At 43.1% G+C, this 15296-nt stretch overlaps 2 protein-coding genes across 5 annotated transcripts; one reads left to right on the top strand and one right to left on the bottom strand.

Moving 5' to 3' along the window:
- The first annotated feature begins 262 nt into the window (after positions 1-262).
- Positions 263-3701, top strand: LOC136522992 (probable NAD(P)H dehydrogenase (quinone) FQR1-like 2). 4 transcript variants are annotated; one of them, XR_010776053.1, is made up of 5 exons: positions 263-685; positions 2347-2462; positions 2878-2947; positions 3025-3105; positions 3183-3239. XR_010776053.1 is itself a non-coding variant. In XM_066516782.1 (4 exons), exons 1-4 carry the CDS (start codon positions 333-335, stop codon positions 3251-3253), a joined length of 621 nt encoding a protein of 206 aa, XP_066372879.1. In that variant the 5' UTR covers positions 263-332; the 3' UTR covers positions 3254-3701. The 4 variants fall into 4 exon arrangements, 3 of the variants coding, with proteins under 3 accessions (XP_066372879.1, XP_066372885.1, XP_066372892.1); XM_066516782.1 differs by lacking the exon at positions 2878-2947 and having other exon boundaries at positions 3183-3701; XM_066516788.1 differs by lacking the exons at positions 2347-2462; positions 2878-2947 and having other exon boundaries at positions 3183-3701.
- Positions 3702-11498: 7797 nt separating this feature from the next.
- On the bottom strand, positions 11499-13667 carry LOC136536452 (uncharacterized). Its single transcript, XM_066528739.1, has 3 exons — positions 13644-13667; positions 12960-13562; positions 11499-12464 (listed from the first exon to the last, which is right to left on the bottom strand). Exons 1-3 carry the CDS (start codon positions 13665-13667, stop codon positions 12204-12206), a joined length of 888 nt encoding a protein of 295 aa, XP_066384836.1. The 3' UTR covers positions 11499-12203.
- Between the last annotated feature and the right edge of the window lie 1629 nt (positions 13668-15296).

The following is a 15296-nucleotide window of genomic DNA, read 5'->3' as shown; positions in this document are numbered from 1 at the left end:
AAATTTTGTATTGTATTATTTATTATTTACATGTGAATAATTTTTTTCCCGTTTACAGCTCTGGGCAATATTTTAGGACCAAAATATCTATTTCGCCTTTAGCCTGATACTTGAGATCGGCCCAATACATCTGCAGGCCCAGCTGGAACCTTCCTCACCGTGAGCCGTTGATCTAGATCCAATGGTTGACATCTGACATGCCTCTCACGAACCCTAGTATATAGCCGGAGAGGACGCACATCTGCGCAGCCCTCTTGCCCGAGGAGGAGGTGGCCAACGCGGCTTTGCCGACGGCCGCGCGGAAGTTGCGGCTCTACATCGTGTTCTACTCGATGTACGGGCATGTGGAGTCCCTGGCGCGGCGCGCGGCGGCTGGTGCCGGCGCGGTGGACGGCCTGGAGGCTGTGCTGCGGCGGGGCCCCGAGACGCTCCCGCCGGAGGTGCTGGAGAAGATGCAGGCGCCGCCCAAGGACCCCGCGGTCCCCGTCATTGCGTCGGCCACCGAGCTGCAGGAGGCCGACGGGGTGTTGTTTGGCTTCCCGACGAGGTACGGCGCCATGGCCGCTCAAATGAAGGCCTTCTTCGACTCCACCGGCTCGCTCTGGGAGGCGCAGAAGCTCGCTGGGAAGCCCGCCGGGTTCTTCGTCAGCACCGGAACGCAGGGCGGGGGCCAGGAGACCACGGCGTAAGAATTGAACACTCTTTATTACTCTTTCAGGTTTCTTTTATTTAATACCCGTTACATGCTCTTGAAGGAAGAATCGAACACTTGCTATTCCATCGATAGGTCGTTTCTTAAAACTGAAAACAGGCCATACTTCTTGAGATTAATTACTATACTTTGTTGCTATAAAAGTGTTTAACTGAACCTCCAGTACAGGTCTATGACTTCTTTTCCTTCTGTTTTACTCAGGGTTAAGCAAGCCTACAATAGTATAATCCTGATTCGTTAACTGGCTGAAGGATTTGTGATGTTTTCACTGCCTGATGGTTTAGGCTCCATGTGTGAGATAATCAAGTCATGGATTAGTTTAGCACCTCACTCATTTTTCTGCTTTTGTTTGAAGTTGTTTGTGTTCCTTCACCCCAATTATTAGAATACCTGTTTTTATTGTATGTTTGATAATTTGCACTTCCACTCCATCCTCCGTTGTAGTTAATTCAGTGAATGCGAGTTTACAACTAGGAAATGTTATTAAATAGTATAATAATATACACTGTGGCGACCAACAATGTGGTAAGCTACATAGAAACACTGCGATTAAAATTATATATTGCCAGTCAAAGTTCTAGGATATGCTGGCAAATTTTTAAAACTTTCATATCACACTGAGCCAGCAAAGAGCTTGCTGACCAACTTAAGAAAAAAATTTACAAAGCACTAGAAGGACTACTCCATGATTGAAGAAAATCCCAATTAAAATGGTGTAATATGCTGGTTTAAACATCTGCAGTACCATTTCCAAGCAGTAAATATCAATTGTGCTACCTGGTTTATATATCAATTGACACGGACATATCATGATTTGCATTTTGACTTTTATTTACGTGAATGAATATGGAATTTGATGTTATTCTAATTATTGCATTATGTGTGGAGCTCTATGGTTTTTAATATGAAGACGGCTAACTAGAACTTTTTAACAGAAATGTTTTGCTCTAATTTTCTGGTAAACATCGTAGCAACAGAGAAAGCTGAGTTCAGGACCTCAGCTCAGCCAAGTCCGTCGGCACCAGTATTGCATAAAGTGAACAGGTAAGTAGCTAATCGGCTAGCCTGTATCTTCTTTGTTTAGTTGCAGCAGATTGCGTTTTGTTTAGGCCAATCATCTTGGTTTTTTCAGCTAATCAGTTCAATTTTTTATGCAATACAAAAAATTGTATGAAACCTGAACATATGTGCAGATGACAATTTTGATAGCTAAATAAATATTGAAACTAATCTTTACTTTGTGCTACACACATATCATTCAGTTCTTAATTGATTGGAATTTCTTCTGTTGATTTGTAGTGTGGCATTAGTTAATGGGACTGTACTGCTAGCTTAGTTCTGTTCGGCTGAAGAGGGGATAGTAACTGTTCGTCCAAATCCAGTCAGTTTCACAAATCCTGAAATCCATAAAGAGGGTGCACGTACTTACTAATTTACAAAGGGGAATTTAAACATGCATGTCATTATTTTTTTCCAAGTTTATGTTGCTCCATTGGCATATGGCTAGCCAGGATGAAAATATTAGTGTTGTGCTGTGTCCATTAATAAGCAAGCTTATTGGAGTTTCTTTTTCTTAAAAAGAATCGTATCCAGTGGCTGGCTGAAGTCTAATTCACGGGTGTTCTTGGATTCAGAAGCAGGCAAGCACATGCTGTTGTTCTCTACAAGTACATGCCCAACAAAAGCTTGGATGATCCACCCGTTATACTAAAGCTCATCCTACCCTTTCTTGGAGATTGTGCCGTACAAGGTCTCGAATACCTCCACGAATGAGTCTCTACCAGTATATAATGCACCGGTCGGAGATCGCTTTCTTGCTGCGTAAAGCTCCCATTCATTCATCATATGGAAATCCTGGATAAAAGTATTCGCTTGCTGCTAACCTACTCTTCTTTGATTGGTTGGTGACGGCGAAAATGCTGACCTCTTGCTGCATGAACTCAGATCAATGCATTCTAACTAGGATTCCTGTGGTCCTAATTAGCGGTGTTAGATAATTTGACTGTTGATTGCATACGAAGTTTTATCATAAAAAAGACTTGCAAGGTTTGTTAGGAGGGTGGGGTTGGTATGCTTTTGTGAGATAGATGTCTTTGTCAAATAGGTGCGATTGTTGATTTGCATTAGAACGACAAATCCAGACAATTTTAATTTGTTGAATGCAGGTGCTGAATGTAACTTTGAGGATGACTCTGTTACCTGTATTCCTGCAATGTCATGAATCATGATCCTAATGTCAGTAGAGTTTTCAAAGTAGACCATTTCAGATGACTTGGCTTTCTTTATTTATGAGCAGATTGTGCTTGATGCAGGTGGTCACTTTCTGAGGAAACTTTTGCTGGATGGCAGGAGATTCCCAAAAAATGCATCCCGATCTACAGCAGTTTCTTTGGGTATGAGTTCTCTCTCAAGTTGTGTTGCTTATAATTTGGCTTTGAAGTTCTCAAAAAATGTGGTTTCTTGATTTCAGTTAATCTATGGAACCAGTGCCATCCTCTAAATCATCATCATCAAATGAAAGCGAGCTTCGGGAGCAACTAGCAACTGAAGCTACGATTGCTGTACAAGGTGAAATCGATGAACTCAGGAAGAGAAGTGAAGAAGCTGAGGAAAAGCTGGCGAGGACACAAAAGGAGATGGAGGAGTACAAGAAGTTGACAGAGATAAACAACAAGGCAATGGAGGAGAACAATGCGCTGCTCAAGCGTATCTTGGCCATCAACAATGCTTCTTCGACATGAGCGCTGCTTGTAGCTGCTGGTTCATTAAGCAAGGGGTTTGCTGGTGATTTTGTTTATGTAGTAACTTATATTGCTGGTGGTTGGCAACTTTTTATTATTTCCTGTGATAATGTGAACTGAGATGAAACTAGTAGTTCAAATGTGATGTCTAGTGAGTTATGTGAACCGAGTTTAGAATTGTTGATTAAGTTGTTGGTCATTGGAATACTGGATCTGTTAATTTATGGAAGCTTTTGGTCATTCCAGTATTATTTGCATTCTGTAATGAAATCAGCATGTGCACTTGTGATGAATTATCTGACCTTTCTGTGACGATTTGGTAATTGATTCTGTGACGATAATTGATTCTGTGACGAATTTTTATTTACTTCAGTGACGAAAATGAGAACCTATCACAGCAAACCTTGTGGCCCAATAAAAAGTAGACACATGGACCATCCACATCACTGGCCACGTCAGCTGCCACGTGGTCGGACACGTCACCTGCAATGTGGACGCGCCACATGGACAAGACACGTCAGCTGCCAGCGTGGCAGACGTCATCTGGCCGCCTAACAGACGACAAGTCATGACGAAAAAGGGGCTATATCAATGACGAAAATAGATCATCATAGAAAGAATACACTTCTATGACGACGGCCATTTCGTCATAGAACAAATGCACATCTATGACGAAAATAGACGTTTCGTCACGGTAGGTAAAATATGACGCGCATTCAATGACGAATACCATATCGTCACAAATTCGTCATAAAATAATATATGTGACGATTTTGGAGTCTTCAGTGACGAAAGAAGAGCATCATTGATGTACACATCCCTAGTAGTGATCCTTGCTGCTCCAAGCCATCTAGGTGGCGGCAACCACCAAGAGCAACAAGCGAATCCCGCAGTGAAACACGAACACCAAGTGCCTCTAGATGCAAACACTCAAACAATGCACTTGGATTCTCTCTCAATCTCACAAAAATGATGAATCAATGATGGAGATGAGTGGGAGGGCTTTGGCTAAGCTCACAAGGTTGCTATGTCAATACAAATGGCCAAAAGAGTGAGCTTGAGTTGGCTATGGGGCTTAAATAGAAGCCCCCACAAAATAGAGCCGTTGTACCCCTTCACTAGACACAACACGGGGTGACCGGACGCTTTGGTCATATTGACCGGACGTAGGACCTAAGTGTCCGGTCACGCGATGTGTGCCACGTGTCCCCTCTCTTCAAATGTTGATCGCCCGATCTTAACGATCAAGTGATGACCGGACGCTGTAGCTCAAAGTGATCGGACACTGAACCCCAGCGTCCGGTCGTTTCTAGTAAGCATTCAGAGACGACTTTTCATGACCGGACGCGTCCGGTCATGCTCGACCGAACACACCCAGTGTCTGATCACTCGGCGACTCCTCTGTGCGTGACCATGTCAGTGTGATCGAACGCAGCCAGCCAGCATCCAGTCGTTTCCGCGCCAGCGTCCGATCGTTTCCGCGCCAGCGTCCGGTCGACGACCGACGCTATGCTTCTTCTGCTGCTACTGACCGGACGCATCGGTCCTTCAGAGACCAGCGTCCGGTCACTTATAGTGACCTCAGTTTTTTCTGTCTAGGGTGCCGGTGGCACCGTCGGACTGTTCGCACTCTATGAGCGGACACTCCGCCAGTGAAGTTCCTATCCCTTGCTCAAATGTGCCAACCACCAAGTGTATCACCTTGTGCACATGTGTTAGCATATTTTCACAAACATTTTCAAGGGTGTTAGCACTCCACTAGATCCTAAATGCATATGCAATGAGTTAGAGCATCTAGTGGCACTTTGATAACCGCATTTCGATATGAGTTTCACCCCTCTTAATAGTACGGCAATCAAACCTAAATGTGATCACACTCTCTAAGTGTCTTGATCACCAAAACAAAATAGCTCCTACCATTTATACCTTTGCCTTGAGCCTTTTGTTTTTCTCTTTCTTCTTTTCAAGTCCAAGCACTTGATCATCACCATGGCATCACCATCATCATGTCATGATCTTCATTTGCTTCACCACTTGGAATGTGCTACCTATATCATGATCACTTGATAAACTAGGTTAGTACTTAGGGTTTCATCAATTCACCAAAACCAAACTAGAGCTTTCACCTTAGACCCTTATAGAATAGATGATGAACACTGTTGATACTGATGATAAAGATGCTCACTAATGATTACTGTTTATGCTATTCATTATTCATGTTTACCTGATCATGTGTTTATATGAGCTTGTGATAAACTTGTTGCTACTCCTATGCTAAAATTGTGACAATTAAAAGCTAATCGCAGTTAAACTAGTGTTAGCCTTTTGAGCCTCATGAACCCCAAGTTATATTTGTTGAGTACGACATGTACTTATGCTTGCTTTACTTTTTCAATACTTTGGAAAAATCCTGGATGGGTACCAGATTGCTAGAGTTTGGAGGAATTAGGCTTGTGATCAACCAGTCAGTAGTCCCTGTGGAATTGGAGTCTTCACCCAAAGATCGGAGTTGTCTTTCCACTATTTGCTATCTAAGGTTATGTCCTTTATAATAAGTATGTTATATATTAAGCATTGTCTATTAATATTACCTTTATTTGTAGCTATATGTGAGATTTGACTTCCTGGGCTCACATATGGTATATTAAGCATTGTCTATTGATATTATCTTTATTTGTACTTAAAACCGAGTGCTACAAAGTGGTATCAGAGCAATACTGACTATATGACGCAAGCCTAGTAGAAATTGGTCGTTCTAAGGTTTAGAAGTTGCTACAAAAACCCTTGCTCTATGAACCTTGATATTTTCTTCTCTACTATATCTCTACCCTTGCTAATCGTCTCTACCTTGGTGCTTATTTTAAAGTTTTTGTTCTCATCTTCACTCCTAGGTTTGATATGCTTTTAGAACTGTTCCTCACCACCTTCTTGTGTAATCTAAAGATGAGTCTTAAGATTGTTACCCCTAGTACAATGAGAACGATAGTATCACAAGTTGAGTCAATGATTGAGTTATGCACCTTTAGTGCTTTGTTGAATTGTCATTATGTTTATGCTTGTTTTGGATCTTTGTAATGAATGCAATGATCTTGTTGGGTGTTTCAACAATTTCATTTAGTTTATAGGTCTAAGGTATAAGGATCAGTGCAATAAATAGTTGTGTTTTGGTTTCTCCTATTTCCTCTATCATGCCTTTTCAAAGCAGCGTGCACTCTTTGGCTTATATCTCTGATTTTGGACGATCATAAATCATGAGAAAATTATGGACAATAGTAGACTTCAACATCTTTCTCTGACCAGAAGAAACACCCTGATAGCTATTTTGGTTATGGAGTTATGAAAATCACAAGACGATGCACCTGTGCTGTCTGAAGCCTAGAACAGTTTCTGTTGTGCACTGTTTTCGACTACCTGAACTGTAGAATTTGGAAAAAGTGTTCTATAAGGAAGTTGTGGAGAATTTTATAAGATTTCCAACGGCATAAGCTACAACTTCATTGGATTAGCAGAATGAGAGTTACGGCTGTTTTACTACGCTGCTGTTTTTCATCCCGCGAGGAATTTCATATTTCTTGTCCTTACCCATACACAAGAGTATCATTGAGATGTCATAATGTCTTGGTACTAGTTCGTTCATCTAGAAGGAGGTGCAAGTTGTCTTTTTTGTGTCCCCTAGTTGATCTTTTCTTAAGGGGTAGCCAAGTTGAAGAGGTTGCAAGATGAAGTTTCATATGTTCTAGTTATTCATTTGGAAGCATCGATTATCTCTGTGATGGTTGCTACTAGGAGAAGTGCTTCGCATGATGACCAAAGGAATCCTAGCAATTCTAATACATCGCCATCAAATCCCCCATCTATAGAGCAAGCTTTGATGATGTGGACTCAGTTATTACAGACTATTGCTCAAACTATGTTGAACAACCCGCATCAAGCACCACCTATTGACAATCATGGTGAATTTATGAAGGGACACCCACCGACATTCTCTCATACAAGCGAATCACTAGAAGCTGATGACTAGCTTAGAGCTATGGAGCGACAATTGGACATAGCTCAGTGTGATGACCATGAGAAGGTGCTTTTTGCGGTGGGAGTCTTACCAGTATGGATGTCCCAACAATGCTGGATAGATCACCTAGAAGCAGTTTAGAGAGAGCTTTAGGTCCTACCATATTCCATTAGGTGTGGTAGAACTTAAGCAAGATGTATTCCTCAACTTGAAGCAAGGATCTATGACAGTGCGTGAGTATCGTAACCGGTTCACTCAATTATCATGCTATGCTCCAAGAGAGGTGGATAGTGATGCTAACAAGCAAAATTGCTTTTTGAAAGGACTGAATGATGGTTTGCAATTACAGCTAATGACCATGGTGTATGTCGACTATCAGACGTTGGTGGACAGAGCAATGATAATTGGGAACAAGCATCGAGAGATGGAAGAGAAGAAGAGAAAGTGTGATCTTCAATGCCAGTTAAGAAACACTCGTCTCCGTTTTGCTACACAACCAGAATGTCAGTCACACCCTATGAATTTGCTTGGGAGTACAGATCAGGATTAGTATCAGCAACCAAATGATGAAGTGCAACATTTTAGCTCTCAAGAGCCATGTTTGTCATCTCCTACTATCACTTTGATGAAGACCAATAATTCTACTAGTGAGGAAGATTATGATTGTGGTAAGATTGAACCCTATAAGAACGATTGTCTTGAGAAGCTTGCTGAGAGTAATCAAAGCCATAATCGATAGTAGCAGGAGCTAGAATAGAATGTCCATAAGAAGCAAGTGCAAGAAAATAAATTAAAGCAAAAGTACATCCCTAGAAGTCTGAACAATGTGGATATGATTACCACTCAACATGTTGTTTATGGTTTGATTGTAGTAAGCTCAGCCACTGCTATGGTGTTGTTTGACCCTAGTGCTTCACATTCATTCATCTCTAGGGAATATGTGGAAGATCATAAGATAACTATGCTTCCAATGAGGAGACCAATGATAGTTAAGTCTCTAGGAGGAGAAATGAAGGCAAACTGCATATGCCCAAAAGTAAGTGTTGATATAAAGGGGGTAAACTTCAAGGCAAACCTTATTGTTTTGGAGTTAATAGACATTGATGTTATCCTTGGAATGGGATGGTTGACTGCATGCAAAGGAGTGATTAAGTATGCCAAACATTCGGTGCTTCTAATAATACCGTCAGGAGAAAGAATTGAATATGATGGTATTCAACCTGCACCTGAGGAATATGAGAATGACCTATTGGAAGGTGTGTACACTAAGGATAGTGTAGAGGAACAAACACCTTTGGAGGAGATTAATAAGATAGATGATCACGCCTATGCAAACCATCCAACTAAAAAGGGTCTGAATGCTCAAGGTGCCATATGAAGTTCAGTTATGCTCTCTAGCTCTCACTTGGAAGAATCGGTTAATCTGATAACAAAGGTGGTACCTAGAGGATGTATATCACTTAAGGGCTTCATCATCCAAAGTAAGTATCCTTTGCTCGGTTGATAAGTTATTGGATCATCTACGAGGAATGGATGCATTCGTCAATATGTCTCTGCAATTCGAGCTATCCTCAGTTGGGAGTCTAATCTTCCACATACCCAAGACAAGTAGGCACTTATGACATAGGAATGAGATATCTAACAACTACAGATGGTTCTATGGAGTCAAAAAATCCCAATGATATACTAAGCATGACAAGAAGGTTTGGGTTGAAGAAAGTTAATGATGTGATTGGAACCCACCCAAGGATGTTAGAGAGAACTTAGAGTTTTCAATGAGATTTGGTTAAAGGTTCAAGGGAGGTTTATCCAAGATCGTCAAGGTATTGATAGTGTTACTAGAGAAGGTTATAAGTTCGGATCAAGAGACCTCAGCTAAGTATTTGAAGGAGTAAAAAAAGTTGAAGTAAAACCTATGTATTAACTTTGCTAGATCAGGACAAGACCTTTATATCCACTATGATGCACCCTGTCAAAGGTGTGGGATGTGTCCTTATGCAAGAAGAAAAAAATAGAGGCTTATGCAAGAAAACATGAGAAGGAACATCTGACGTATGATTTAGAGTTATCCATTATGGAGCATGGAGATACTATCTACTTGGGCATGACAAGTGACATCTAGATGGGTCATAAGAATCTAAAGGACATTTTCACTAAGATGGTTTTGAACTTGTGACATCATTGTTGGATTGAAGCAATCAAGTTTTATGACTTGCAAAGGTGCTATCACTTGGAGAAGCAAAAGTCGTTGCCGATGTCTTTAGCAAGAGAGAGTTATGCTAAGAAGATTCGGACGACACCATGGACTTAGAATTGTGCTTGAGAGTTGAGCAGCTTAACCTGAACATATATAGTCATTAAAGTTTTAAAGTTGGTGACAGAGCCTACTTTGGACCAAGAAAGTAAGGACGCTCCATGGAAGGTGAATATTTTAAGAAAGAGAATTGATATTATGGACTAAAAAGAAAAAAGTGGCCTAGTGATTGGAGTTACTTGAGGAGTACCTATCAGGATCTTGGGATTAGTTTGGCAAGTTACCTGGAGTAAGTTAGCAGGTATGCAAAGTAAAGTGGGATCCTTATCAAGACGATGGGACTATATGGTGTAACTATACGAGGAAGTAAAGAAGAATCCAAAGGCGGAGAATATGCATCTCTTTGATCACCATCGTCCAAATCTCGGGGACGAGATTCATTTTAAGGGGGGTAGAATTGTAACACCCTAAAATTTGCAAGATTTTAAAATAGGTAAATTTGATTTAATTTGGTATTTTGTGAGCATTTAGACCTAGAAAAAAAATAAAACTTCGTTAAAATTTAAAATCAAATATAAGGTTTAGCAACTTGTTTGTGTATACACGCTGGTGCATTGGAATTATTGGAATGTGTGGCTTTGTCTAAAATTCAAAATGGTTTGAATTGTTTTTGGGAAATGAGTTTGGAAAATGCTTTGGAATAAAAGAAAAGAAGAAAGACTCTCCCTCTCTCTTCTGGCCCGTGGCCACAGGATGGCCCGCACTCGCTTTCCCCTCTCCCCGTTTCCCCCTCTCCGCAGCCTAGCTCCACTCCCTCGCTGGCCCACTCGTTCTTCCTTCTCTTGGGCTGCCCTGTTTACCCACAGGCCAAGCCGAAACCGTGGCTTCCCTTTCCCTCCCCTGCGCCTCCTTCTTGGGCCGGCCCAACCAAGCCGCGAGCGCCGCTCTCCTCTCTCCCCTATGACGCTGATGGCCTGGCCCCAGCTATCAGTCGCCTTCTTCCTCCCCGCGACGTCATTGAGCTAGACTCCGCCACCGCATTGGTGACCGCCACCGCCACGAGTCCACCCTGTCGTGCGCCCCACGCCTTCCCTAGCCTTAAATACCGACTGCTCACACCATGCCACCTCTATCCTGAGCCTCGGAGCAAGATCCTATCTCGCCGAGTCACCACGCCGAGCCGCAAACCCTGACTGTCGTCCGCCTTGCCGCGCTGCCTGACGCCGTAGCTCGCCGTCGACCGCAAGAAAGCCCCACTGTGAGTTCGTCGTGCTCTCCTCGTTCTCCCGGTGCTTTTCTCGCTTCGAATCGAGGCCCGTAGGCTATGTTCCCCATGCGACGCTCATCGCCATCAATGGCGCCACAGCCAAACTCGCCGCCGGCCACGCCGGTCCGCTCTCTCTCTCTCTCTCTCTGATATATTCCTAGCCATCCACTCTCGATCCGACGACCCAGATTCACCGGTACCCCTTTGGCAGGCAGATTTGCAAAAGAGGCACTGCCCTATTCTAGTATAGAACCCATAGTCCATAGCATATTTCTAGAATACGTCTTTTTCTTTGGAAAGTGTAGTCTCCTTCAGTTAGATTCAAAATACATTTTCATCTATTTATAGTTTTGCCACTAGCCTTGTTTAGGTCATATCTTCTACGTTTTAACTCCGTTTTGACCCGTTCAAGTTGCGTTAGATTCGTAATTGCGTAATTTACCTATTCAAGTTACTGTTGAATATATTTTCAACTTTTGAAATTTGAAGTTAGATTTAATCTATTATTTTATTAAGGGGCTCTTGCGTTTGTACCCTTGTTTTATATCGAAATTGTGATTTTGCCCCTATTTTTTTGACTTTGTGAATTTACCCCTACTGTGCCATTCACGAAGCACCAGTTTGCCCCTGCTCCGTCATCCACCCCTAACGGTGTTAAACTTTATACAAAAAGACATAAATGCCCATGCGATTTTGCCCCTGTTTGTTATGCATAATTGTGATTTTACCCTGATTTGGAATTAGACTTTTTTATTGTATGCTGACAATTGATTAAATTTTGTCAAACATATTTGGCACAACTTGCAATTATTTAAACTCAGATTTAATATTGATAAATATTCAAAATTTTGAGACCAAAAGGTTCATAATGATGACAGCTGGAAAAGAGAATGACATGAATCAGCTGTTGCTGTTGCATCCTTCATAAAGAAAGGAGCCGGTCTGGAACACACTCTGGAGCCTCTGGCTGTGCTCGTCCAAGTGGAAAGAGAAATCCAGCGCGTCTGGGCTCTCCTTGGATGGCCGAACCACATAGATGAGGCAGGCGCCAGCAGGAAGAGCACTAGCTGACACTAGAGCTCCGCCCAGTCCACCAGGTAGGCGCCGCATTTGATCCCTTCCAGAGGGATAGGAAATCCCCTAAACTCGACTGCTCCAATCCGACGCGCCATCCGCCGATCAGAGCCCCTCAGCCGCCTCCGCCTCCTCCTCCTGTGGCATCAGACAATAAGCAGATCAGGCTTTAATTTGTAGAACCAAGAAATCCAAATGAATATTATATAAAATAAAGGGATAACGATTACCAACAAACTGGGGCTAGAAAGGTCCAGGGTCAGCTTTTTGATACCAGAACACAGCCTGAGAACATGGAATAAGCTGGCCCCAAAGGCATGTTCGTTTGCAATTATACTCACATCCAAAACCATAATGTCTGGGAGCATTGCCATTTCTTCCATCAAGTATAGATTGTCATCAATATTCTGTTCATCCAGAGGAAGTCACCATAGAAATAAGGGATCATATATCAGTTTGGAAATAGACTGAGAATGCCCAGAAATGTCGCAGGGACATGAGCAAAGCTAAAAAAGGGAAATCTTCATGGCAGAATTTCTCACAAACCATGATCATCGATACAATTGTGTATACACCACATGTTGAATTGGACAAAAAGGTCTAATCACAAATCCTATTTTTTCATTATAGTGCACTTGTCTCAATTTCAGAGCAAAGCTAATCTGTTCTCCAGATATAAAGTCTCATAAATAGTGTACTTCATCGCAATTTCTTAATTCTGTCAGTTCTGTCTAGATTAGGAAATTATGTGAATGTTTATTGATCTAACTAGTATGGGTGTCAGCGTCCAGCTCTCAAATCTGTGCCAACCTAGATAAAGTGATCAATAAACATAGTAGAAAAGAAAATTACCATGACAACAGAACAATTTCCAAATAACAGAGGAAAGCAAGTGAACTCACCGGCATATAGGCTAGTGTGAGGCAGAGACATTGGATGGTCTTAAAATACCGCAAGAGCTCTAGACAGTCTTGATTGTCTATGGCCGGAGATCCATACACAAGAAGTATCATGGGGCACACACTCTCCAGATGCTTCATCGTACCAAGGTGAACAGAGCTCGGATCAAACAGATCCCCCCACCTGAGCACCTTCAGTGCAGGCGCTGAGATGTCAGCAACTGGCTGAACCCAATCAGAGATGAAGCAGGCAAATAAGCTCAGGTACTCAAGCGCCGGTGAAGCCACGGCGAGCCGCTCCAGGCCGCGCACCTTGTCCAGCGTCATCTCCCGGAGAGAATCCGAGAGGATCGTGAGGTTGTCCAGGCCCCGGGCACCGCGGACCGTGAGCTTGAGTAGGCAGGGGCACCGCGGGGACGAGACGGCGTCGCCGAGCGCGCACGGGCCGCGGAACGGGACGCGGGTCAGGGAGATGTCGGTGAGCTGAGCGAAGACGCTGGCGGCCGGGACGGCGAGGCCGAGGCCGCACCCGAGGTCGAGGGTCACGCCGGTGGCGCTCGCCAGGCAGGGCAGCTCAAGGGAGCCCCTTTCCTCACCGCCGCGCAGCTAGCCACCCGCTGCCGGCCGCCCAACGCGGCGCCGCCCCGCAGCGGCCCGCCGGCCTCCGAGATTTGGAAGGACGAGGACCGGATGAGAGCCGCCGCCTGCCATCGTACGCCGGCCACCGCACGTCCGCGCCCGAGCGCCGCACGCCCGAAGCCCCTGCACCGCGCGTCGCATGCCAAGCCCCGTGGCCCTCGCCCCCCCCCGCACCGCGCGCCGTGCGCTGCCAACGCCGCCACCGCCGGATGCCCCCGACGCCCCGGTCGATGCAGCCGGCCCGTGAGAAAGGCACAGTTTCCTTGATGCTGAATATAAGGATAAGGGGCAATCTGGTCTTTTTGCCTTTGTTTTTTTTCATATTTTGAATTTTTTTAATTCATTTATTCCATGACCATCTGACGGCATCCAAACCAGGGGCAAACGGATGATTCAATTCAAAATAGCAAGGGCAAAATCACAAAGTTGAAAAAATAAGGGCAAAATCACAATTGGACTCCTGCATAAGGGCAAGAACACCATTTTCCCTTTTATTAAAGGAAGTCTTGTTTAATTCATAACTTTTTTGTTATAGCTCTGATTAGAGTGTTTTTCGCGTCTGTGTGTTTGTAGTAACGTGTAGAACATCTTTAAAACATTTTTACTTGTTGTTTATTATGTTTGATGTACTGTTCTAATTTAGTATTATTGATTGCTTCGTGTATGATTGCATGGATGCTTGTGTGGTGTTCTATGATCATGTCCAGTCGGTGAGCTTTGTGTTGGTGATATAAAAGAAGTTGGTGATACAGAAGAAATACTTTGGTGGTTACAATTCAATAGAAGAAGGATCAAAGTTTAAGGCAAGTATAGCATGAGATCTTCCTTGTTGTCCTATTCACCTTAATATCATTTTAATCATATGCATGTGTCTACCTTGGCAACTATAGTAATTTTTCTAGCTATTTAATATCCTGGATTCCTTGTTACCTATAGGGTATTGCATTGGGTAGTATGATGCTAGTGCTCAAACTAAAGCCATGATCTTGTAACTTGACTAATGGATTATGCAATAAACACTAAAAGATGCTTTTTAGCAACATGGAACAAGAGGGCTAGAGCATTGGGCTATTTTATGGTGCTCTAGATTCCTCTCCCTAAGGAGTTATCTGTAAGTAAACATCCGGGACTTACAATAAGCTATGAGGGCTATATAGCTCTGGCTTTAGCTCAGTACGAGGATCTTTTCTAGCTTGTTAGTGGTTATCTTTATGGTGCAAGAGGGGCTCTGACAGGTATGACCTTTGCCTGCCAGGTTGAGTGCATTTTGGTTTCTTGGTCTTTTGTTAGTCACTACTTGGAGGGGAGTTCATGCTTATTGATGGGGAAACCTAGCGGCCCTAACTTGTTAGACGAACCTTTAAAAGGCTTTATAGTGAACCCTGCCGACCTTCCTTGGTAGTGGGTCAAGAGGTTGGCCGCCTCGGGCGAAAGGGTAAATTATGACTCACAGTAAAAGTGTACAACCTCTGCAGAGTGTAAAACTGGTATATCAGCCATGCTCACAATCACGAGCGACCTTGGACCCTTACAGAATAGATGATGAACACACTAATGATGACTGTTTATGCTATTCATTATTCATGTTTACCTAATCATGTGTTTATATGGGCTTGTGATAAACTTATTGCTACTCCTATGCTAAAATTGTGACAATTAAAAGCTAATCATAGTTAAACCAGTATTAGCCTTTTGAGCCTC

This window comes from Miscanthus floridulus, chromosome 2 (assembly GCF_019320115.1).
Source record: "Miscanthus floridulus cultivar M001 chromosome 2, ASM1932011v1, whole genome shotgun sequence".
Classification (NCBI taxonomy): domain Eukaryota; kingdom Viridiplantae; phylum Streptophyta; class Magnoliopsida; order Poales; family Poaceae; genus Miscanthus; species Miscanthus floridulus.
The sequence above is the reverse complement of the archived record's forward strand: the minus strand, read 5'-3'. Positions and strand labels throughout refer to the sequence as shown.